This window comes from Pristis pectinata, chromosome 9, assembly GCF_009764475.1.
Source record: "Pristis pectinata isolate sPriPec2 chromosome 9, sPriPec2.1.pri, whole genome shotgun sequence".
Taxonomy (NCBI): Eukaryota; Metazoa; Chordata; class Chondrichthyes; order Rhinopristiformes; family Pristidae; genus Pristis; species Pristis pectinata.
In genome coordinates this window covers 13,509,687-13,536,047 of record NC_067413.1, presented here as the reverse complement: position 1 = coordinate 13,536,047, position 26,361 = coordinate 13,509,687, and the positions used below count along the sequence as shown (strand labels likewise).

The 26,361-nt window shown below is 43.8% G+C and overlaps 1 protein-coding gene across 2 annotated transcripts in view; it reads right to left on the bottom strand.

Moving 5' to 3' along the window:
• acss2l (acyl-CoA synthetase short chain family member 2 like) overlaps positions 1–13,643 on the bottom strand; it is a 44,489-nt gene extending 30,846 nt beyond the window's left edge. Inside the window, exons 1-4 of one of the 2 annotated variants that reach the window (XM_052023245.1) lie at positions 13,589–13,643; positions 10,660–10,855; positions 5,838–5,929; positions 1,303–1,406 (exon numbers count right to left, since the gene is read on the bottom strand). In XM_052023245.1, the coding sequence (XP_051879205.1) occupies positions 1,303–1,406; positions 5,838–5,929; positions 10,660–10,855; positions 13,589–13,619 (423 nt within the window). In that variant the 5' untranslated portion in view covers positions 13,620–13,643. The remainder of the gene's footprint in view (positions 1–1,302; positions 1,407–5,837; positions 5,930–10,659; positions 10,856–13,588) is intronic. The other variant, XM_052023244.1, reaches the window with a different exon arrangement.
• Positions 13,644–26,361: the final 12,718 nt, after the last annotated feature.

Here is a 26,361-nt window from a genome sequence, read left to right as displayed (position 1 = left end):
CTGTGTCAGAAAGTAGTTCTTTACACAAAAGGTGATTAATCAGGATTCTCAGGGTGACCTTCAGGAACTGAGGATGTCATTAACGGGACAGATGCGTGCCTTGGAATAATCCCCATGCAAAATTTTAGTTCACGATTCTTGCTGTTCACCACACAATGACACTATGTGCTGCCTGCTTCATTTGGAGTCCAATCCACAGATGTACAATGATGAAAAATCACCTTTGCAATTGGTAATACAAATATGCTTGGTAAAGTGGTCAGTGACCACCTGTACTCACTGTGTGGGTGACCATTTATTGGATCTGCCAATGACTCCTGATTAATCCATCACCCCTGCTCTGCACCCCTGACTCTTCTGGACTTAGACTGACTCAGGATTGCTGTCTGGATTGAGATCTCTGGCTAACTTGTGCCCCCGACTGGCTCAACTCCCTGAATGGCTCATGAATCCTGACCAGCTTGTAATCACTGATTAGCTTATAGTTTATCTCATAAATCCTGTTTGGTTCATACCCCCAATTGCTTCGGTATCCCTAACCTGCATGGGATGTCTGATAGCTCATGACTTCTTGCGTCATTTGTGACCTCCTTTCTAGCTCAGGATGTAAGTGACTTTTGACCCTGTAAAATTGCAAGGGTTGCAAGTTCAAAATGCCACACAAAAAGCTTTGCATCCAATAAAACATAGTAAGCTCCACATAGCAAAGCCCACATGAAATAAACCATCCCTAGCTATCCAGACGGAGACACAAGGGACTGCAGATGCTGGAATCTGGAGCAACAAACAATCTGCTGGAGGAACTCAGTGGGTCAAGCAGTATCTGTGGGGGGGGGGGGGGGGAGGAATTGTTGACGTTTCAGGTCAGGGTTTCAAAACAAAAAAAAAACCTGCAGGGTTTCAACCCAAAACGTCGACAGTTCCTTTCCTCCCACAGATGCTGCTCGACCCGCTGAGTTCCTCCAGCAGATTGTTTGTTGCTTGGCTATCTAGATAACCTGTTTTCTAGTTCCAGGATACCAAGAGACTTCCCAGGCTCTTTTTCATATCTTCCCATGAACTTTCTTTACATTCATCCAGTGGAATGGATGAAGCCTCAGTTTATGCCTCCCCATTACAACGATTTGGATTCTTCCCTCACAAATGAAGCCGCACACCTCTATCCCCTCCAGGTTTCATGCACCCCTTGTCTTCTATTCCACAATTTTAACCTTGGTGTTGTATTTTACTGTGGTCCTGAGACACCTCACCTGGACTTATCAGTGCTCACCAAGTAACCCAATACCCCAAGTGTGTACATACCACAATTGAGTGGACAGCTCCTATTCTTGCACAGGCCAGCATTGCATATATCAGTTCTGGGATCACTGGTAAATATATGGCAACTCTGTCTCCTTTCTGCACACCTACAGGGAGAATAAAATATTATGCAGTTTATTCTTGCACAGGCCAGCATTGCATATATCAGTTCTGGGATCACTGGTAAATATATGGCAACTCTGTCTCCTTTCTGCACACCTACAGGGAGAATAAAATATTATGCAGTTTATTTATGATTGATTTGTTGGATTTCTGTTGTCGAGTATTTGAATTTAAATTGACAGACTGAAGAAACATCAGTCAATTCACTCTGTTAGTCAGCCTCCTGAATGATTGGTTTCTTTCCAACAGTATCACCTTCAGTCTATACATTCCATGTGAGGGTATACAAATCTATCCTACCTACACCGCTCATAATCATATATACTTTTATCAGGTCACCCCTCAGCTTCCTTCGCTCCAGGGAAAACAGTCCCAGCCTATCCAATCTCTCTCCATAACTGAAGTCCTTCCATCCTGGCAACATCCTGGTGAATCTCCACTGCACTCTGTCTAGCACGGTCACATCCTTCCTATAGTGTGGCAACCAGAACCGCACACAATACTCCAAATGCGGCCTAACCAGCGTTTTGTAGGGTTGTGACAGAATGTATTCGATACCTACCCAATGAAGACAAGCATGTCATATGCCTTCTTCACCACCCTATTGACCTGTGTTGCCACTTCCAGGGAACTACCAACTTAGACCCTTGGGTCCTTCTGTTCATCAACATTCCTTAGTGCCCTACCATTCACTGCATATGTACTACCCTTATTGGATTACCAAAAATGCATCACACTTGTCAGGATTAAACTCCATCTGCCAATTCCAACTGATCTATATCCTGCTGTAGCTGTAGACAATCTTCCTCACTATCCACAGCACCACCAATGTTCATGTCATCCGCAGACATTCTTGGTGGTGACCACGTGGAACTCACAACCACAATGAGGACCTGAAGCAGGCTGTATTTTAGGAGTCTGAACAACCGAACGAGAGAGAAAGGAATAGAGGGTTACACTGACAGCTTTATCAGGATGGTTCCAATACAGAAAGAGGCCTTTTTAGCCTGTTAAGTCCATACATCTCTATGTAGGAACAATCCAGCTAGTTCCAATCTCCCTCCCTCTCCTCAGAGCCCCCTACATACTTTCTTTTCAGGTAGTTACCCAACTCCCTTTTGAATGCTAAAGTTAAATCACCCTCCACTGCTACCCCCAGAAGTGCATTTGATGCACTAACAGCTCACTGCATGAGAAAAAAAGTTCCTCGTGTCACTTTTGGGTCTTTTGCCAATCATCTGATCCCCTGAACACATTTCAGAAACTCCTCCTCTTCTTTGTTCCTTAGGTTATAGCTATCCCGGTTTATATTTGGATAGTTGAAGTCCCCTATCACCATCACTCTATGGCTTTTGCACTTCCCTGCAATTCCCATGCATATTTACCCCTCACTGTCCTTCCCATTAGTTAGCAGATAATAGTTCAGTCCCAGTAGTGTTATTATACCTCTATTTCTTCTTAATTTTAACCAGATAGACCCTGTCCTGGGTAATTCCAGGACAGTTTTCCTCTCCAGCACTGCACGATTCTCCTTAATCAATACTGCCCCTAACTCTCCTTTCTTCACAGTAGTAGTATCCAGGAAGATTTAGAACTGACTTCTGCCCAGTTTTAGCCAGGTCACTGTTACTGCTACTCTTTTGTAATCCTACATGGTTAATTGCACCTTCAACTCACCAAACATTTCTTGCATTTAACATTTTGCGATATGCATCTTTAACCTATCTATCTTAGATCTACAGATAAGTTGTTAGTTTATGGAATCATAGTTTTGGAAAATGCATTGTTTGTTCTCATCTGAAATTGACTCCAACATTCTCAATTACTGGAGAAAATGTTCAGCATAGCTCTGACAGATGGACATCTGGAATCCATGTTTGCTGGGTTCCAACTTGATGTAGGAGTCCGGAGTGGCTTCTTCCTGCATTAAAGCAAGACATCAAGGCACAGGTGTGGGACACAACCCCATGAGGATCTCCCAGTTCTACGGGCACAATGGGACCCAGTGGTCACTTTGAAGCTAATGTGCTGAGTTGGAAGAGGCCCGTCAGCCTGGAGAAATGTGTGTGTGGGGGTGGGGGTGGGGGGGGGGAAGCGGGCACACAGGGAAATAGGTTGTGTAGGCGAGATACAAATTATGCCTGAAAACTCAAAGGAAATGCAAGCAATTGTTTTAATATATGACATTATCTCCTTCCTACAAGGGACTTACAACAGTGTGAGCCTTTGGGACACAGGCACTGCCTTGCTTAGAGGTGCCGTATAAATGAGATGGTCTTCTACTAGCCCTGGTTACTCTGGAAATTACACTGTAGGGTTCCAGCCAACACAGTCACAATGCAACAGCTGGAATTAGGTCAATTTTGCAATTATAGTTAATTGCTAAAATATGGTTTGCATTTTCATTGAAAAGAAATGTCTGAGGCATAAAAAGCCTTTACTTTACATAATATTTCCAACAGCTGCTTCTTTCAGATATTTAATACAAGTTTAATTTGGCAACACTAGTCACTGCAATGAAATGAAGTAAAATAAATTAAGGTGTGGGTTGGAGTGATAATCACTTTACTTCATTAAAACATAGTGAGAGGCAGTTAGAATTACACAACAGCATGAAAATTAGTAGGAGTAGGATGTTGCTTCTTCCAGCTTGTGCTGCTGTTGAATAAAATCATATCTGATCATTAGATGTACTTTCCTGTTCAATTGCAAATTCCCTTGATTCTCCTCATATCCAAAAAAAATTATCAGTCTCTGTCCTGAATATACTCAACATCCACAGGCCTTTGTGTTAGAAGAATCCAAAGATTCACCAACACTCGAGCGAAGAAATTTCATCTCATGCCAGTCCTAAATGCCCAATTCCTTATTCTGTGACCCATAATCCTTGCTTTCCCTGTCTATGGAAACATCTCCCACCAGAGGTGAGAGTAACTTGAGCTTCTTACCAATTTCTTACTGAATATTTTGGCCACTTTCTTACCAGCATGCCGTACCTGCCCACAATGGTATACCTTCATATCTGCATCCACTATCCATAACCCATCAAGCCTCCTAAGAATTTCTTCATCAGATCACCTTTCATTCTTCTAAGCTCAAAGGAGCATAGTCCTGATGGGATCTCACCTAACAGGACAATCTCATCACTTCAGGAACCTGTCTAATTTGTTGCACTCATCTAAAGCAAGTATATCCTTCCTTAAGTTAAGAGACTAAAACTGTGCTGAGTTCTCCTGGTGTGGTTACATTAAAGCCTCGTATAACTGCAGAAAGATGTCTTTACTCAAATGTTACAATCCCTTTATAATGAAAGCCAATATACCGTTTATGTTCCTAATTGTTCCAATATTTGTCTGTTCATTTTCTGTGATTCATGTACAAAATCACTCAGGTTCTTCTGAGAACCAGCATTTTCCAGTCTCTAGCCTTTTAAAAAATAGTCACTTTTTTCACTTTTTCAACCATATTTGATAACCACATTTTATCTTATCCCCACATTCTTGTCCTTTCATTGGACCTGACTGGTCCATTGGCAGCACTTTTAAATCCTCAACAGCGTTTTGTCGTTTTGGAGCCCCACCTTTACAAATGAAATACACTGAGTTTCTCTGCAGATCCTTCCTCCCCTTTATCCTTATCAAATATTTTACTATCATAACCATATAGCTTCCTTTTCATTCCTCATCACTCTTTTCTAAATGTTATGTACCCTGCAGTACTTGTTTCCAACTTTGGTCACCCTGCAACCATCACATTAAGGCTGCAAATTCAATCCACTTGTCTTCATCTCTGACAATAATTCATCCAGGTTTTTGCAAATTTCTTGTCATTCACATGGAACACATCTCATTTTATCGTTTTGCTGCTTTCTCTCACATTGCCATAGCTGATCCCTGCTGAAGTGAATGCTTGATGTTTGTGAAACTGCTCTGCAAATTTTGTTTTTAACCTAATGTGAAATGTCCCTTCACTTCATTCATTTCAAGTCCCACTTATTTCGGCATAACAGAGTTTGCCACACATTCCATTAATATAGCACTCAGTGGATTAACAGAACTCCCTATATACTGGAATAACAGCCTGTAATGTCTGTAATTTACTGTGCTACTGCTGCAAAAAGCTAATTTGCATGGCATTTATACCCTTGGTATGTTTGCATACGACAATAAACTTGAACTTGGGGCTACACTGGATTAACAGGGCTCTCTAAGCATTGGAATAACAAGAGTTTACCACGCACTGGAATAACAGAGCTCACCATACACTGTGATGACAGTGCTGTCCAAACACTGGATTTGCAGGCCCTCCACACACTGGGATAGTTGAGCTCCCTAAACATTAGAATAATAGCACTCTCTACTTACATGATTAAGCTAAGAGCTCTCTACAGCTGTCTGGATAAAGGAATTATTCACCTAAACTCCGTAGGACATTGGCAAACTTGCAGACTTCTATTAAGAGCTGGGAGTAGGTGATGGTGGAACAGTCGTGAGGTTCATTCCCTTCCCTGAAACAATACATTAAAAATCATTGGATTAGGAATAAAGTTCCATCATTAATATGTTCAATCAACAAAACTCTTCATTCTATTGCACTCTGGCTTCAGTTCTCCCCCTCCCCACCAGACCCATCTCTTTAGGTTCAGAGACACAAGGGACTACAGATGCTGGAATCTAGAGCAACAAGTAAACTCCTGGATGAACTCATTGGGTCAGGCAGCATATGTGGAGGGAAATGGACAGTCAACATTTTGGGTTGAGACCCTTCACCTGGACTGAAAGATGAAGTGTAAAGAGGTGAGGGGGAGGAGTGGGACAAGAGCTGGCAAGCGATGGGTGGATTCAGGTGACGAGGGGTGATAGGCAAATGGAGAAGAGGTAATAGGCAGATGGAGGAGGGAAGAGTGGACGTAGTGACAGAGGCTGGGAGGTGAGAGGTGCAGATAATGGAATCTGATGGCAAGGAAGGTGGAGCGTGGTTTGAGGTTTATTTCTGCTCAATACCTCATCCAAATGCCCACTATTCCTGTCTGTGCTGAAGACAGTGTATGTTGCTAGGAAGTTCGACCAAGTGGGTATCTCTTTCCTCACTAAATCCTTTCCTCACCAGTGACTGAACTCCATGTGACTTCAGAAAAATCTATTGAAAAGCTGTCAGGAGCAAGACAAAGGACCCATGTTAACCTAGTAGTGTTGAATCTGGCGTTAATGCCTCATACCTCCCTACAAACTGTGACCTGCCTGCTGAACATCAGGCCATTGTCTCCAAGACTGTAAATGACTGTTTCCTGCGGTGATCTTCCTTACATAACTTCCATCCTCAACTGCTTGAGCCTTCTCCCCAAGATCTACAATCAGGACTGTCCTGGTAGACACATAGCTTCAGCCTGCTCCTGTCCCACAACATACATTTCTTCCTACCTTAATTCTGTTCATCTCTTTCTTCGTCTTCCCACTTATAACAGTGTCATTTCCATTTCCCTCACTTCCGTGTTCCCCCCTTTTCCTCGCACGCAGAGGAAGAATTGTGTTCCCATGGTCCTCACCTTACCACCTCCACCTTCAACAGGTCAGCCTCCAGAATTTCTGCCAGCTTGAATGTAATGCCACGACCAGACACAACTTTCTCTTCCCTCCACTTTCAGCATTCTGAAGGGGTTCTTCTCTCTGTGACTTTCGAGTTCACTCCCCCACCTCCACCTGTACCCACTCCCCTTCTCAAGGCATTTTGCCATGCAACCGCAAGAGATGCGATACCTGCCCTCTTATCTTTTCCCTTCTCACCATCCAACAGCCCAAACATTCCTTCAAGATGAAGCAGTGATTCTTCCAATCTAATATACTCCTTTCTTCTTTTTTTTTAAATTTTACTTACAGCGTGGTAACAGGTCCTTCCGGCCCAACGAGTCCGCGCCACCCATTTTAAAGCCCAAATTAACCTACCCGTACGTCTTTAGAATGTGGAAGGAAACCGGAGCACCCGGAGGAAACCCACGCAGACACGGGGAGAACATACAAACTCCTTACAGACAGCGACGGAAATCGGACCCCGATCGCTGGCACTGTAATAGCGTCGCGCTAACCGCCACGCTACTGTGTTACCTTATTTCTTTCAAGTAAAATATTTCTGTTCCAGGTAGATTTAACATAGTTGTTCCACCCCAGGCTATCTTTATGCTTCCAACATAACATGGCAATCTAAATTAGTGCCCTGACTTTCACAATCCACAAATTTTAAACATAATTCTCTTTCATCCATTCAGAGTTAGGATTGTTTTTTGAATTAACTAATTATTATGTTTTCTTATTAATGCAGGGATTACAAGGCAGGTCAGGTAATGTTTACAGAAAGATTAACAGAGTTAACATTCCAGATTGACCTGAGATATTAACTCTGCTTCTCTTTCCACAGATGCTGCCCTGCCCTGCAGAGTATTTCTAGGACTTTCTGTTTTTATTTCAGATTTCCAGTATCTGTAGTTTTTTGGAATTACATCATGCTTTGCTTTTCGAGCTATGCCTTATTAATACATACATCTGCTTTAACAGTCTTCATAACATTGTTCCATTGCTGCAATGATATTGATACATTAAGACATATCAGAAATGTTTCAACATAGGCTTATTCCTTTTACACATTTCACTCCTTGTTTATGCTGTCTCTTGTAAAACAGTGAAAGATTTTACTTGCCTTTCATTGCTGAAACTTTGGTCTTAAAAGGCAACACAGCTCTTTGTTCAATTAAAGCAGATAAAGATGTCCAGTGATCAGAAGTATGACAACCAGATTTCAGTAAATAAGGGATCTGAATTATTGCAATACTTCATCTGGCAAGAAGTATAATAGATCAACAACAGAGCTCCCAAGGTCTTACATCTCAGGAAGAGTTCATCACTGGTTCCCAAGGACTAATAATTCAAGTGCACCGTATAACTCTCCGATGACTTCAAATACATTCATTGCATCATACAAGTTATCCATTTCTGGAGAGCGTTATGCAAATCCTTCTACTCAAATGGCACTTAGTCGATAAACCTTCATTTAATCTTCTGGATTTATTTTATTCCATGCTGGCAATCATTTTCTTGCTTTGTAAAAGTGACAGGAAATCAAGTTGAAATGATTAATACCACTTATATCTGCAACAAAAGTTAAAATATCTGTATCTCTTTCATTAAATAACCCCTTATGGACATACAGCTAAGGAGAGGTTGCATGATCTGATAGCCCTACTCACCAAGAAGTAATGAAACTAGAAATTGTTTCTGTGAAAAGCTAAATATATGAAAGAAAACTCTGAAGGAATGTGTTTAATTTTGTTCATTATTTGCATGTGAGTGATTGTATGGATCTCAAGTACATATAGCAGGCTGAATAAAAATTGACAAAACCATAGAATATTAGGCACATGCCAGCAATCAGAACTCAGAATAAAAAGTTCTGGTTTCCTTCCACATCCCAAATATGTGTTGGTAAGTTAATTGGCTACTGTAACTTTTGGTTAATGGGAAAAGACTCAAAGAAGAATCTATGAACATGTGAGAAACAATAAGTTGCAGGGCTGCAGGAAAACAAGCAGAGGGGGAATGGGACTGAAGAGATTGCTTTGCTCAGAGCTAGCATAGACCAATGGGCCAAGTGGCCTCCTTCTGTGTTGCAACAAGTAACAATGGGTCGTAGTGAAAGTGGAGGCAAGTCAAAGTTGCATCATAATGTTGCACTTGCCCTCAACACAAAGATACATCACTGAAAGATATGGCAAGCAATTTCATAGGTTCTACCTGACTCACTGAGTACTCCTAACAGTTTCTGCTTATATTTCAGATTTCCAGCATATTTTATCTTCTCCTACAGAAAAGTCAAACCTATTCATTGAAATATTCTGGATCAAACACATATTAATTTCTTTTCTGATCTTGTCCATGCATGCTTGTACCAACACTTCCTCCTGATTTAACTTGCCTACACCAGAGCATAAAAATCCATCAGAAAATGGATCTAAATATGGCTCTATCAGTCGGGGTAATAGCGAGTGGATAGCTGTGTTTCATCTTGAAGCTTCCTCACCCTCTTAACAACTTATCTCTTCTGCTCCTTCACTATAATGCTGAGCAGGAATATTTCAGTTGGAAAACTGATTATTCCTTATAAATGTTTAGGGGTGAATGAGGGAAAGAGGGAAAAACTAATGCTGACCTATAAATTAACTCAGATTTGAAAATTCAATATTATAACTTGCCATGGTGGGATGTAAACACATAACCTTTGGGTTACTGCCCTGCATTACTGTACAGTTCTTGTTACTCTAGATTGACCTATGTAGAAATTAGTGTTTTAAATGAACTTTGAAAGGCTGGATGAGGGTTAGAATATGGAGTGACTTTCTGCCCTCCCAACGTTTTTCTTCCTGAACACATCCTGCCCGAGCTCATACACGCTTTCCGCAATTGTGATGCTAATTAAAAGACCAATTCGGGCACGGTAGTGTAGCGGTTAGTGTAATGCTTTACAGCGCCAGCGACCCGGGTTCAATTCCAGCCACTGTCTGTCAGGAGTTTGTACGTTTCCCTGTGTCTGCGTAGGTTTCCTCCAGGTGCTCTGGTTTCCTCCCACATTCCAAAAGACGTATGGGTTAGGAAGTTGTGGGCATACTATGTTGGCGCTGGAAGTGTGGTGACACTTGCAGCCTGTCCCAGAACACAACGCAAAAGATGCATTTCACTGTGTGTTTCGATGTACGTGTGACTTATTCACCAGAGCCACATTCAGTCATACAAGGGAAATGGTAACAAAAATTGAATCAGTGGCCACCTTTGTATAACTGATTCCCCGATGCAAAGAAATATTGAAGATTACTGCATGTAGACCAGATTTAACCTCACTAGAATTCTCCATATTTTCCTTCATTTTTGCAGCCCACATTATTCTCTTCAATGAAGAATAACTTGGATGAGGTACCACGAGTAACTGGCTACAACAGAACCAAACTCCAACACTGGTGTCATTAGGAGACAAAAGTGGGCAGAGGAGGATTCATCTTCTTAAATTATTTCCTGAAACAACAAAATTATTACAGTCACAGAATCCTAATTAGTGTTAGTAGGATACAAACGAAAGCTCTGGTTAAAACATCTGCCATCTACTGCATGCCAAATCAATCTTGATGGGTAATCATTTTTTTCAATAAAAGAGATGTGTGGAGGGAGGGACAGATGACAAATGCAAATCATTGATTACCAGTAATAAGCTATTTTCTCTCCCTGGTCAGGTTCTTGTTTTTGTCTATCCAGAAGGTTGTAGCAGATGTTTGTCGTTGCTCCTTTCATGAAATTCACATACACGTTCCCCTTTGTCACATCAAAATTGTGATCTAGGATTGCACCTGTGGGAGGGCTGTTCCAGTAAAACCCTTTCGCAAGCTCACCCCAGAATTCTATTAGAAAAGAAGATAGAAAATAAGAAAATCTATAAGTAATAGAACATGCTTTATCAAAACAGAAAATGCTAGAAAATCTCAGCAGGTCAGGCAGCATCAGTGGAAGGTCAACGTTTTGGGTCTGCGACCCTTCATCAGAACTGGGAAGGAGAAAATGCATATGGGTTTTCAGTAGGAGGCAAGGTGGGTGAGGGATGTGTAGAACAAAGGGGGTGTCTGTTATAGGATGAGAAGAAATGGCTTAATAGGGACAGTTATCAGCACAATAAATTACTAGGCCTCTGTAAAGGAGACACAAGAGACTGCAGATGCTGGGGGAACTCAGCGGGTCGAGCAGCATCTGTGGGGGGAAAGGAATTGTCGATGTTTCAGGTCAAAACCCTGCCAGGTGTCTGTGATGAATGGTTAATGGTAAGGTGGTGGGGATGGCCCTGCAGGCTAGACTAATGTGTGTAGGATAAAAAAAGATTTAAAATGCTAGAAATCTAATCAGGTCTGGCAGCACCTAGAAAGAAAAACATGTTAATGTTTCATATGAGAGCCCCTTCATCAGACCTGCTTTCCAGCATCAGCAGTTTTTATTTGATTTCCATATTATTTTCAAAAGGCAAAATATTCCTGTGTTACTTCCTCTCAATAAATCCATAATTTAAAGTTTCTTTCCTCTTTATGAAACAAGAACTGGAAGCAGAAGAAGTCATTTAGCCTCATGCCTGTTCTATGGTTCACAGCTGAGCCAACTCTGTACATCCACCTTTGTTTCACATCCTTCAATACCTCTGGTTAACAAATCAATCTCAAATGTAAACTTAATTAACCTAGCAAAGGATTTCCAAACCTCTTGCAATAATTGTACATAGACGTGATCCTTAATTTAATTCCTAAAACACTGTGAATACATGGAATGGACAGGTTATCTAATGAGGAAAGGTTGGATAGGCTGGGCTTGAAAATAGAAGACTGAGAAGTATTGTAACTGAACACACAAGATCCTGAGAGGTCTTGATGTGGTGGGTGTACAGAGAATTGTTTCCTCTTCTGATGGAATTTAGAAGTAAGGGTCATTGTTTTAAATGAGGCATTCCGCATTCAAGAGACACAAGGAATTCTGCAGATGTTGGGTATATCTGGAGCAATTCACAAAAAGTGCTGGAGGGACTCAGCAGGTCAGGCAGCATCCGTCGAGGGAAATAAACAACACAGAGGGCTTCTGCCCTCTTCCTTTCCAGTCCCGATGAAGGGTCTCGGCCAGAAACGTTGACTGTTTATTTCCCTCCATGGATGCTGCCTGACCTGCTGAGTCCCTCCAGCACTTTTTGTGTATTATTCCCCATTCAAGATTGAGATGAGTGTGGGCTGGGGGTGAGGTCAGACCTGGAGCCAGGTTCAGGGTCAGGACTGGGAACAGCAGGGGTCAGGAATGTGGGTAGGTTTACATACAAGCTGAAACTTACATATAAGCTCTCATAACCACCGCTGTACATTTTAGTATCATTGCCAGTGAGAATGAGGCAATTTTGGTTAGTCACAGAAGTCTGTTCCCAATCCCTTGCAAATAACGAGGATTTAGTGTAGTTGTTACAGAGCAGCACAGGTTCATTAGCCTGAATGCTGGGATGGCAGTTCCTCGCCTAAGTAGGCTGATTGTCTGATTTTCGAAGAGTAAGAGGTGGTCTCACTGAAACATACCAGATAAAGGTAAGAGACTTCCGGTGCTGGAATCTGGAGCAACAAACAGTCTGCTGGAAGAAATCAGCAGGTCGAGCAGCATCTGCCGGGGGGGGGGGGGGGGGGGGGGGGGGGTGGAGGGGAAAGAATTGTTGATGTTTCAGCTCAAAACCCTGCACCAGGACTGAGAGTGGAGACTCAACAACTCCCTTCCCCCACACAGATGCTGCCTGACCCACTGAGTTCCTCCAGCAGCTTGTTTGTTGCTCCAAATGAAGGGCAGATTTGGGGATGCTCTCCATCCAGGGATCCTAGCTTCCAGGTAGACCAGGTAGGACTGAAATGATGGGAAAGCTGCTCACTCAGTATTGTGAATCGTCAGCATTCCCTACCACACACTGCTGTGGAGGCTCTGTCACTGGAACTTTCCCAACAGACAGCGGATGGCTGAGCTGTCTAAGGCGCTGCGTTCAGGTCACAGTCTCCACTGGAGGCGTGGGTTCCATTCCCACTCCTGACAGTTGAGTATTTTTTATTTGACCTGTACGAACGCTATGCAAGATAAGTTTTTCACTGTACCTCGGTACAAGTGACAATAATAATCCAATACCGATACATTTACGGATATTAACGAAATCAGAAGATATGGACGGTGCAGTAAAATGACGGCGAGGTTAAGGATTAGCACTGATCTTGTTGAATGGCAGAACAGGCTCGAGGGGCCGAACGGCCTACTCCTGCTCCCATTTTTCTTATGTTGTAAGATAAAAAGTACAGCGATTATAAAAAGCCTTCACATTTTTGGAGAAATTGCTTTGCTACGCTTGCCAACACAAAAAGCGATTATAAGAGAAATATAATTCTATAGTCATGAAGTGCTAACCCGTGTGTGAACCAAATCATATAACAAATCAGAAAATCAAGGACACAAAGTGAGACAGCCTCACCTGGAAACTCCTCGATGTTACTCTGTGACTGGGACGGGACATGCACACTAAATGACAGAGAAATACTTAAAACGCGTAACCGGATTTCTTCGCTCGTTTGCTCAATATACTCTACCTTCTGGGTTTTCAACGGATTTCTTGTGCATCCTCCTGTACGTTTCGATGTCTGGTATGTGAGGGTTTGGATGGAGCCACAGGTCGGGGCGATAAAGCATCTCCTTTTCTGAAACTCTTCCAGAGGTCATAGTTGGGGGAAGCGCTCCAGTTAAGACTGGACTCAGCCCTACTGTGAGTCGACCCATTGCATGGGTGGGAACGACCTCCCTCAGACTCCTCCCCACGAATTTGGTACAAAACAGCTCACTGGGACGTTTAGCTCACAAAAGCAACCGACTAGTGCTGAAAAATGCTGCATAAATGACAAATGCACAATTATATAGCAAGGGGGAGGTTTTATTGGAAGGTTTCAACGTTGGTAAATACAAATTAGGTTCATAGCTCTTTCTGTTTGCATTGGCTATGCACGGTCCAAGAGCACTGATGCCCTGCCCAGTTTGATGCTAATATATCCCAAGGGATGAAAATAGAAATAGAAGATGCCGAACATGGCAGCATCTGTGGAGAAACAGATGTTAAAGCTTCAGGTCAATGGGTGTGGAAGTTGGTATAAGTTTCAGAGAAGAGAAAGGTTGGCGAGAACGAAGGGAATCTCTCAGCCCAAGGGTTGGGCTGTCCAAGAGCAATCACAGAAAGTATCACCCCCACCCCTCCCAATTTCCTATTGAGATAATTCAGGGAGAAACGGGAACAAAATCATGTTGTGGCATTGATATGTCATTGGGCAATAACCTATGTTGGTGCCGGAAGCGTGGTGATGCCTGCGGGCTGCCGCCAGAACACTCTACGCAAAAGATGCATTTCACTGTGTGTTTTGATGTACATGTGACTAATAAAGATGTCTTACCTTATCACCAGACAGTTTTCATTGTTTCTTACAATGTAGAAGGAGGCCATTCAGCCCATTGTGTCTATGGCAGCTCTCAGGTAGATCCCATCAATCCATTCCACCACTTAGAACATAGAACATTGAACAGTACAGCACAGGAACCGGCCCTTCAGCCCACAATGTCTTTGCTGACCATGATGCCAATTTAAACTGTACATCTGCCTGCACGTGGTCTATATCCCTCTGTTTGTTCATGTGCCTGTCTAAATGCCTCTTAAATGTTGCTGTCGTATCTGCTTCCACCGCTTCCCCTGGTGGTGGATTCCAGGTACCTATCATTCTCCGTGTAAAAAAACTGGCCACACTCCCTTTTCTCAAAAGAATGGAGCACTAGTGCAATGTGTTCAGGCACATTGGTGGTCCGAACAACATTATTGTACTCAAGCACCCCTGCATAAATGTTGTTCAAACCCCCAACATGCTAAAAGAATGATTCTTCAGCCTGGATTGTTCCAAAGATGTTCTCCTAATTCTCCAGAGAAGGTCTCCCAATTCATGGTGACAAACCCTTTTTGGGCCCTCACGACCTGCTCATCACCCACCCCTGCCCTCATGACCTTCCCATCACCCAACCTTCCTCCCTCTGGTTCCCCACTTCCTTCCCTTTATTCCATAGTCTATGATCCTCTCCTATCAGATTCCATCTTCTTCAGCCTATCGCCTCCCAGCTTCTTGCATCGTTCCCACTTTCCTCCTCCCCCACCTACCTACCTTCCCCCTCTCACCTGGACTCACCTATCACCTGCCAGCTTGTGCTCCTCCCCCTCCCCTCACCCTTTTATTCTGGCTGCTGCTCTCTTTCCTGCCGGTCCTGATGAAGGGTCTCGGCCCAAAACGTCGACTGTTCATTTCCGTCCATGGATGCTGCCTGACCTGCTGAGTTCCTCCAGCATACTGTGTGTGTTGTTCCAGATTTCCAGCATCTGCAGAATCTCTTGTATCTCCTTTTGGAGCCCAACTTGCATACAACATCTTTCAAATTCTTAAGAAATGCTTCCAGCCTTTAAGAATAATGTCTGTGACTCAAAAAGCAAATTTCCATACGTAACGTTAAAGAAAGTAACGGTATAAAAATATGATAGAGAAAAATAAAGAACCTTGACAAGCCTATTAACTGAAATCTGGCAAAAAAAATAAGTTTATCAGTTGCTGTATCCACTATTAACAGTATAACATTACAGCATAATGTAACGATATTATCGACACCTTTAACGTTATAACATTGTAATTTAGGCTGTCATGATTAAATTTGCAATTAATTGTGCAATTATGTAAGAAATAATCATCAGCTAATTGCAGATTTGACCACATTGTAACACAATAATGGAATGCCAATATTTTTGAATAGCACAAAAGGAAAATGCTTTATCTTTGAGAGAGGGGGAGGTTCAGGGGGTTGGGGACAGTGATAGGGAGTTTAGAGAAAGGGGTAGTGGGAACTAGGGAAGCAAGAGTAGGGACTGGGGGACTAGAGGGGGGAGAGTAGGAGTAGAGGGAGCAGGAGTGGGGTTGGAGAGAAGGAAGGGGAGAGGAAGTGTGGTCAGAGGGAGGTACGGGCAGTGAGGAGAGCATTAGAGGTGGGGCTGATGAACAGAGAGGGTGAGAGCGGGAGGAAAGAGAGAGAGAGTGAGGTGGGAATGCCGACCCAAGTCAGTAGCAGGGGAACACTCAGTAAATCAAACTATGGAAGTCTGGTCTCCATGCCTAGGAAGGGTCAGGCCTTCATTTCATGTTGCCCTACCCCTGTAGACATCTCACTCGGTCTCTCACTGCCCTTCTCCCTGCTCTCTCTCTCTCCCCCACACACCCTTTCTCTGTCCCTTTCCACTTTTCCCACTCACCCCTCTCCTACTCTCCCCTCCCCCTGTCACCTGCTTCCCCTTTCAGTCTCTCTTCCAACCAAGTGCAGTGAGAAGGGGAAGGGAGGAGAGAGCAGGTTGTCCTGGTAGTGCCTGATCTCAGACGGATTTGTGGACATGGAGAACTCCCATAACATCAGATCTCAATGGGGGTCTCAGCAGCAATAGTCTGGGCCGTAAACCATGTGATTTCTTATTCAGACTGCAAACCCCATAAGAAATACAGGCGGTCTGTAAAACAGGACAGGTTCGTGGTGGCTGCTACATCCTCCACAAGCAGCCGACTGTGCAGCCTCACCCAATGTTAGCAATCGCTGAGCAGCAGAGGAGGGAGGAGATGAAAGAGGGGTCTTCACCTGGACCCCTTTCCTGCCGTATGGTCAGGTAGTGGATACCTTAAGAGTTTGTTGAGGAGAAGGCTGAGCTGAATTGCCAATGCTGAGAGAATGAAGCCGTCTGTGCCTGCGTGTGGCAGAACCTGGATAACATTCTGACCTGAGCTGAAGTGACAAGGAACATTTGTATCACACGGATGCCGGGCGATGACCATCTCCCATTGCCATCCAATGGCATAACTAGTCTGGGGTCATCATTGAACAGGAAGCTTACCCAGATCAGCCACATAGATGAAGGGTCTTGCGTTATTATGTGTTATTATGTAGTTATAATAAAGAACTACAGTTCCCAGTGGGCAATGCAAGGGGGTTACATGGGGGGAATAGGAAGTGGCTGTAAAAAGAGAGGGAAAGCAAGCCTGTCTGTTGTTGGTTATTAAAAATGTTCAGATGTTAAACCCACGCGAAGTTTGTCTCTTGATGAAGAACAAACATATCAGGTCTCAGACCTGAAATGTCAACTGTTCACTTCGCTCCACAGATGCTGCTCGACTCGCTGAGTTCCTCCAGCATTTTGTGTGTTGTTCCAGATTCCAGCATCTGCAGTCTCTTGTGTCTCAGCCACATAGATAACTCTACGTCCGAGGCTGGGTACCTTGCACTGAGCATTCAAGTCTCGACTTCTCAAAGACTTTCCACCATCTGCAGAGCCAGGTCAGGAATGAGATGGATATCGCCACACTTGGCTGGGTCAGAGCAACTCCATCTTAGCAGGAGGATTGCTGGGAGGCCACGGAAGGGAGGGAAGAGGTCAACCTCACTAATAGCTGCAGAGAGTTCAAGAGGAATGAGGAGGGACAGTATCATAGAAACATGGAGTGCCCATTGTAATTTTCATAAGAGCTGGTAGAGTTGAAAATATAGATTTGGAGAGGTTTAAACAGGTAATTCCAAAAGGAAATGCCAGAATTCCATAGTACTCCAGTACCTCATTCACAACTGTGGCCAGAAAGGCAGGTCAGAAACTGTGTATCCTATGGTAAATGACTCCGCTCCTGACACCCGAAGGACTTTCCACCATCTACAAGGCACAAGTCAGGAATATGGTGCAATATTTGCCTGGTTGGGTGCAACTTCAACAATACTTGAGAAACTTGACGTAACCAATTGGTGATCAGTTTATTATTGTCATCTATGCCAAGATACAGTGAAAAGTTTTTGTTTGCACGCCATTCAGACAGATCATTCCAAACACAAGTACATTGAGGTAGTACAAATGGGAAAAAAAAACAGAATGCAGATTATAGTGTTACAGTAGTCCACGTAGACAAATAAAGTGCAGGGGCCATGGTGAGGTAGATTAAGAGATCAAGAGTTCATCTTTATTGTACAAGCATCTTATAGCAGTGGGATAGAAGCTGTCCTTGAGCCCGGTGGTACGTGTTCTCAAGCTTTTGTTTCTTCTGCCTGATGGGGGGGAGGGGGGTGAGGGGGGTAGAAGAGAGAATGACCAGAACCGTGCATGCCTTGGTAGGTCATGTCTAACCAAACCTATAACGTTGTCTACATGGACTCTAGCAAGGCCTTTGATAAAGTCCCACATGGGAGGCTGATCCAGAAGGTTAAGTCGCTTGGCATTCAGGGTGAAGAAGTCAATTGGATTCAAGGTTGGCTTAGTGGGAGAAGCCAGAGAGTGGTAGTAGATGGTTGTCTCTCTGACTGGAGTGATGTGCCTCAGGGATTGGTGCTGGGTCCATAGCTGTTTATCATCTATATTAATGATTTAGGTGATAATGTGGTAATTAAACTGGATCAGCAAATTTGGGGATGACACCAAGGTTGGGGGCATAGTGGACAGCAAGGAAGGTTAGCAAAGCTTGCAGCAGGATCTTTACCAGCTAAGTAAATGGGCTGAAAAATGGCAGATGGAATTTAATGCAGACAAGTGTGAGGTGATGCACTTTGGGAGGACAAACCAGGGTAAGACTTACACAGTGAATGGTAGGGCACTGAGGTGTGTGGTAGAACAAAGGGACCTGGGAATACAGGTCCATAGTTCCTTGAAAGTGACGTCACAGGTAGATAGGGTCGTAAAGGGAACTTTTGGTACTTTGGTCTTCATAAAACAGGGTATTGAGTACAGGAGTTGGGATGTTATTTTGAAGTTGTACAAGATATTGGTGAGGCTGAATTTAGAGTATTGTGTGCAGTTCTGGTCACCTACCTACAGGAAAGATATCAATAAGCTTGAAAGAGTGCAGAGAAAAGTTACAAGGACTTGAGGACCTGAGTTATAGGGAAAGGTTGAATAGGTTAGGACTTTATTCCCTGGAGCGCAGGAGAATGAGGGGAAATCATATAGAGGTATACAAAATTATGAGGGGTATAGATAGGGTGAATGCATGCAGGCTTTTTCCCCTGAGGTTGGGTGAGACTAGAACTAGAGGTCATAGGTTTAGGCTGAAAGGTGAAATATTTAAGAGGAATCTGAGGGGAAACTTCTTCACTCAGAGGGTGGTGCGAGTGTGGAACAAGCTGCCAGCAGAAGTGGCAGATGCAGGTTCACTTGTAACATTTAAGAGAAGTTTGGATAGGTACATGGATGGGAGGGGTTTGGAGGGATATGGTCCGGGTGCAGGTATATGGGACTAGGCAGAAGATCAGGTGGCATGGACTAGATGGGCTGAGGGGCCTTTTTCTGTGCTGTAGTACTCTATGACTCTATGACCCAACAACTACCCAAAGCATTCACTCATCACTGATGATAGTGCTTACCCTCTACAAAATGCATTGCAGTTACTAAGACTTACATTGACACACCTCACAAACCGACCTCCAATAAAGACAAGAGCTTAAGGTGCTTGGGAACACTGCCACCTGCAGGTTGCCTCCCATATTGCGCACTATCCTGACCTGTAAATGTATTCCTGATGGATCATCTTTGTTGGACCTCCCTAGTGAACAGCACTGTGAGAGTACCTTCAGCAGATGGAAGTAAGCAGTCAAAGAAGCTGGCTCCCCAACCACCTTCTCAAGGGTAATTAGGGATGGGTAATAAATGCTAGAGATGCTAGATCCTGAAAAATAATTTCAGAAAGTGGCCTTGTATTAGGCCAGTTATTGAATATTTGATCATTTGAGGGAGGGAAGACTTTATAGCTATATGGAGTCATAGAGTTATACAGCACAGAAACAGGTCCTTCAGCCCAATTTGTCATTGTCAACCAAGATGCCTGTCTAAGCTAGCCCCATCCACCCACGTTTGGCCCATATCCCTCTGAAACTTTCCTATCCATTAAGCCCAATCTTGATTATCAATAGATGTGCATCTTCCATCAAAGTTCAGCGGACTAGGAATTGCGTGATATATTTTCACAAGGTCATAAGACAAAGGAGCAGAAGTAGGCCATTCGGCCCATTGAGTCTGCTCCGCTACCTCACCATGAGCTAAACTATTCTCCCATCTAGCCCCAATTCCTGGCCTTTTCCCCATATCCCTTGATACCCTGACTAATTAGTTTCACTCGAGAACCTATGGAATTTGAGTTTAATTTTTAGGCTTTCATTAAAGTCTCAACAGAGGTCAGTTCAGGCAGCCCAGGACTGGGAACAACTTTGAGATGGAACTGACCTGTATGACTTTGCAGCACATCAATGAATCCAGTGTTCATTGGGAAATTAGAAGAGCTGCTTTATTAAATTTACAAAGAAAACATGCTTCATTTTTTTTAAAGCAAATTTGTATTGTCAAGGGCATTCTAGTTGGTCTATATAAAAGAGTTGTAACACAAAGAAAGGAGAAAGAAAAAATCTTTAATGTTACTGCATTTCCAGTTCCAGTGTCATCTGTGCTTTCAAGGCCAGTTACAGCGCGGTTGGGATAATGATCCAATTGTTTCGGTTACTGCACAACTCAGTAGCGTGGAAAGTTGGAAACAAGGGCCAGGAACGTACAGCTGTACACATCATCATTATACAAAATGAGCTGGAAGCCAGAAAGCTGAGGCTGATTCAATAATATTTATTGTGGTGGCATCAGTTAGTCTCGCGAGACCATGGATCTGTGCATGGAGAGTCTTGCTTCAGTCGGTAGTGGTAGAGCAGCGTCTGTTAGGACTGTAGAGGCCTACACTGGAGTGACAGTCTCGGCTGCAGCGACTGCACTTGAAGGCGCTGTCCTCCTATGTTGCTTTGGTTGCTGCTTTTCCGGCGAGTGCGCTTTCTTCAGCAGCTAGCCTCCGCTTCTCTTCTCCTCGTTTCAGACCTCTGCGTAGTTCTAGCCTCCAGTGAGAGCGATCACTTGCAATTTCTTCCCACCTCTCGATGTTCATGTTCAGTGACTTCATGTCTCTCTTGCAGACATCTTGGAAGCGAAGATGGGGCTGTCCTTGTGCTCTCTTGCCGGAGGCCAACTCCCCGTACAGCAGGTCTTTCGGGATCCTCCCATCTGGCATGTGATGTATGTGGCCCAGCCAGCGGAGACGGCGTTGTTGAAGCAGGGTGAAGAGGCTGGGTATCTGAGCACGGGTCAGGACCTCGTTATTGGTGACTTTGTCAGTCCACTTGATGTCCAGGATGTGTCTCGGGGTAAGAAGGTGGAAGGCATTAAGACACCACTCCCGTCTGGAGTAGAGGCTTCAGGTCTCACTGCCGTAAAGCAGCGTGCTGAGGACGCAGGCCCTGTAGACTGCAACCTTGGTGCATGTTGTCAGCTTTCTGTTCTCCCAGATTCACTTTGCCAGCCTGGAGAACATTGAGGCTGCTCGTCCGAACTGTCTGTTGATCTCGGAGTCTAGGGAGAGACTATCTGTGATGGTGGAGCCAAGGTTTGTGAACTCGTGGACTACCTCCAGCTCGTAGTTGTTGATGGTAATGGCAGGGGTGTGCTCAACACCTTGACCCAAAACGTTTGTCTACTTCAGGCTGATGGTCAACCTAAAGTCCTGGCAGGCTCTTGAGAAGCTGTCCATGAGGCTTTGCAGTTGCTCTTCAGAGTGTGTTGCCAGTGCCGCGTCGTCTGCAAACAACATGTCCCTGATGAGTACTTCACGAACCTTGGTTTTCGCCCTTGGCCGGGACAGACTAAACAGCTTCCCGTCCGATCTGGTGTGGAGGTAGACACCATATGTTGATGCTCCAAAGGCGTGCTTCAGCATGACTGCGAAAAAGATGCCGAACAGGGTGGGGGCAAGCACACAGCCCTGCTTCACACCGCTGCAGATGTTGAGGGCCTCCGAAGAAGAGCCGTCAAACTGGACGACGCCTTTCATATCTGTGTGGAATGACTGAACTATCCTGAGGAGCCTCGAGGGACAACCAATCCTGGCGAGGATTCTGAACAGGCCGTCTCTGCTCACAAGGTCGAAGGCCTTCGTGAGGTCAATGAAAGCAACGTAGAGGGGTTGTCTTTGCTCTCTGCATTTCTCTTGTAGCTGTCGAAGGGAGAAGATCATGTCGATTGTAGAGTGTTCTGACCTGAAGCCACACTGAGGTTCAGGATATACCCTTTCGGCAATTTTCTGCAGTCTGTTCAGGACCACACGGGCGAAAACTTTCCCGGCGATGCTCAGCAGAGATCCCCCTGCAGTTGTTACAGTCGGTCCTGTCCCCTTTGTTCTTATATAGGGTGACGATGTTGCAGTCTCTCATGTCCTGCGGCACTGCTCCCTCTTTCCAGCACTGACAGAGTAGTTCGTGCAGGTGGTTTAGTAGGACACCCTTTGCGCACTTGATGGCCTCTGGTGGAATGCTGTCCAATCCAGGTGCCTTCCCAGTGGCCAGACTATCGATGGCTTTACTCAGCTCTTCGGCAGTCGGCAATGCATCCAGTTCCTCCATGATAGGCAGGCATTAGACATGCATCAATTAGTGTGTGCATTGCAAATGTAATTTCATGTAAGTATCTGCACTGTCCACAGAAAATTAAAGAATATTAGAAAAATCTTAAGACATTGAGCTAAATGATCTCAATATAGAGGGGCTCAGATATCACCACCCCTGATATGGAAGGAAGAGAAGAAATCTGCTAGCTTCCCGCTTCTGAATACCGTCCTGTGACCATATCTGGTAATTACATCTACAGTCTTTGATAACACTGTGATGCCCCCCCACAGTTGGCTAACTTGCCAGTGCTCACTGTTTGGACTTGCATCTAAGTTATGTCAGTTTCAGCAAAGTACAGGACAGGTGCCCATGGCACTTTATCCCATAAAAAAGAGAAAGAGATATATAACAAGCAATATAGCTTATAAAGCAATCTTAATTATTATAAAATTCCAGTTTAATAACCTTAAAGCTGCTCTGATTCCTTTGAATGTTGTTTAATACTATATATGAATATAGTCTTGCAGTTTTTTAATCTGCACTTCCAATTTTGTCACCAGAGGGCAGTAGAAACCGCTTCTTAATGTGAGGTGATACTGAGAGAAACAAAATAGTTACTCACCAAAAATACTTCATTCATTTCTTTTACTAATCCTTCAGTTTCAATTTTATGAAAATTTAGACACGTCACTTGGAATGGTTGCTTTTTGATATTCTTCTTCTTTACAGGTCATTCTTCAGGATGGAGGGCAAATCCATTTTTTAATGTTCTGAGCGATTGATGAAGCAAGTGAGAGAACTGTAGACTCTTCCACAGATGGGGCAGGAGGTGACCGTAAGAATCTATGAGGTGATGCACTCCTTCCACTACTTACACAGGGCTCCTTAGTACTCCTGATGCATGGCTTGAGGTTCTCACACCATCACAAAAGCTCCTTCTCCACTTTAATGATCAGGGTCCAGAGATTCCCAGGAGTCACTGGGATGTTCCATTTCTTTTGCCATTGATAGAAGTGAAACTCTTCAAAGAACCATCCAGCCAGTGTTCGTGTCAACAACTCCTTGGGTAGAATGCTGAAGTATTGGGAGTTTATTAAATATAAAAGGATGTGATGCAAATATATCTATTAGCTACTAATAATTCACTTTACATTTTTGCAAATTTTGTTGTTACACTAACAAGTTTCAGTAACTGAAATGTACTTCTGTGAAGAGTGGAAATGAAAGAACCAGCATCAACATAGCACTTTTCATAACCTTAAGCTCTCTCAAACCCGTGTGACCTGGATACCAGGGATCGGTCAGTAACCGGAATCTTTGCTCCATACTCTATCACAGACTTCTCCTCTATTCTCTCCAACCCTCCTCCTCCTCTCTACAAATTAAAACACACTTGTTTTCTCACTTCTCACTTTTCCAGGCCTCCAGGGTAGGAAATATCACAATTTCACCATTCGTCTGAGTGAAGAAAATTTCCTCTTCTGGTACACTGTCAGAGTGTGGTCCCTTGTTCTAGACTTCTCAGACAGGGGAACCATCCTCCCTGCATCCACCCTGTTGAGAATTCTGTAAGTTTCAATGAGATCTCCTCTCATTCTATTCTTTGATGTAGAATGCAGGATTAGTCAGCTCTACCTCTCCTCATATGGCAAATCGGCCACCACTGAAACCAGTCTGGTGAATCTTTGTTGCACTCTTTCTAGGTCAAGGAGGTATAGAGATCGAAACTCAAGGTGTAGTCTCACTGATCTCTGCAGTACCATAGAACCATAGAACAATACAGCACAATACAGGCCCTTCGTCCCACCATGTTGTGCCGACCTTCAAACCACTCCTAAGACTATCTAACCCCGTCCTCCCATATATCCCTCTATCTTAAATTCCTCCATATGCTTATCTAACAATCTCTTGAACTTGACCAACGTATCAGCCTCCACCACCACCCCAGGCAGCGCATTCCATGCACCAACCACTCTCTGGGTGAAAAACCTCCCTCTGACATCTCCCTTGAACTTCCCACCCATTACCTTAAAGCCATGCCCTCTTGTATTGAGTGTCGGTGCCCCGGGAAAGAGGCGCTGGCTGTCCACTCTATCTATTCCTCTTAATATTTTGTATACCTCTATCATGTCTCCCCTCATCCTCCTTCTCTCCAATGAGTAAAGCCCTAGCTCCTTTAGTCTCTCTTCATAATCCATACTCTCTAATCCAAGCAGCATCCTGGTAAATCTCCTCTGCACCATCTCCAAGCCCCCACATCCTTCCTATAATGAGGTGACCAGAACTGGACACAGTACTCTAAGTGTGGTCTAACCAGAGTTTTGTAAAGCTGCAACATTACTTCGCAGCTCTTAAACTCGATCCCACGACTAATGAAAGCTAACACCCCATAAGCTTTCTTAACTACTCTATCTACCTGTGTTGCAACTTTCAGTGATCTGTGGATATGAACCCCAAGATCCCTCTGCTCCTCTACACTGCCCAGAATCCTGCCATTTACCTTGTACTCTGCCTTGGAGTTTGTCCTTCCAAAGTGCACCACCTTACACTTCTCCGGATTGAACTCCATCTGCCACTTGTCAGCCCAGCTCTGCATCCTATCAATATCCTTCTGTAACGACTGATCATTGTGTCATCTGCAAACTTGCTAACCCACCCTTCCACCCTCTCATCTAAGTCATTAATAAATATCACAAAAAGTAGAGATCCCAGAACCTCACAAGTAGAGATACCTCACAAGTCACATCCTACCAACATGAGGAAGACCCTTTTATTCCTAATCTTTCTTTTCTATCTGTTAATCGCTCTTATTCTACACTACCCCTAACTCTCTGTGCTCCAGCCTTGTTCTGTAAATTTAAACACACTGCATTCAACGTTCCCTCTTATTCATTCTACTAGTCATAGAGCCACAGAGCCATAGAACACAGAAACAGGCCCTTCAGTCCAACTGGTCCATGCCAACCAAGATGCCCCATCCATAGTCATGTCCTCTCAGAACTCCAATCCATGATTTTCCTTTATTTCCCAGAATGGCCCCCCACTACTGAAATTTTCTTTTCTGGAGGGTGGGATCATGGCTGCCACCAACCAATCTGCGAGAAGCTTGACAAAATCTGCTGAGCTTTAAAAGACAATAACTAAAGCTAAAGCCACACCTTTCAAAACCCTTGGATATAAATCCTTTGGATTTATTGGCTTTTACTGTCACTAACTTCTCCAATATTTTTTATAATAATATTCATTTCATTCAACCCAGTGGCTGTAATAGGTGACAAGGCTACAACAACTACTGTGCAGACAATTGTAATTGCCTGTCAATCAGAACTGGCAACCACATGCCTGTAGATAGGCTGATGGAATTTACACATAAAAATCCTCCACTCACTGCATTTTTTGGGGAGAAGTCCTGTTTTTATCAGGATTATTTGCTTTGATTTCGGCTTCCTCTGCTCTTTAAATAGATTTTGCTTTCTGAGCAAATTGACTTTGTTTTTCTTGCACAATAGATTTTGGAGTCATATGGGCTGCTTCACTTCCCCTTCGTTGGCTGATCCACTGTTAAAATTAAGTACATTGTTGTATGGGGCGTGCACATGAGACGCAGCACAAAAACATTTATGTGAAACGTGAAACGCGCACACACAAGATGCAGCACATGTGCATTTGTATACATCGGATACAGCACATAAAAAAATCTGCAGATGCTGGAAACCTGAGAAAATAGTTTTATAAGATAAGAGATAAGAGATCTTTATTGTCACATGTACATCGAAACACACAGTGAAATGCATCTTTTGCGTAGAGTGTTCTGGGGGCAGCCTGTAAATGTCGCCACGCTTCCGGCGCCAACATAGCACACCCA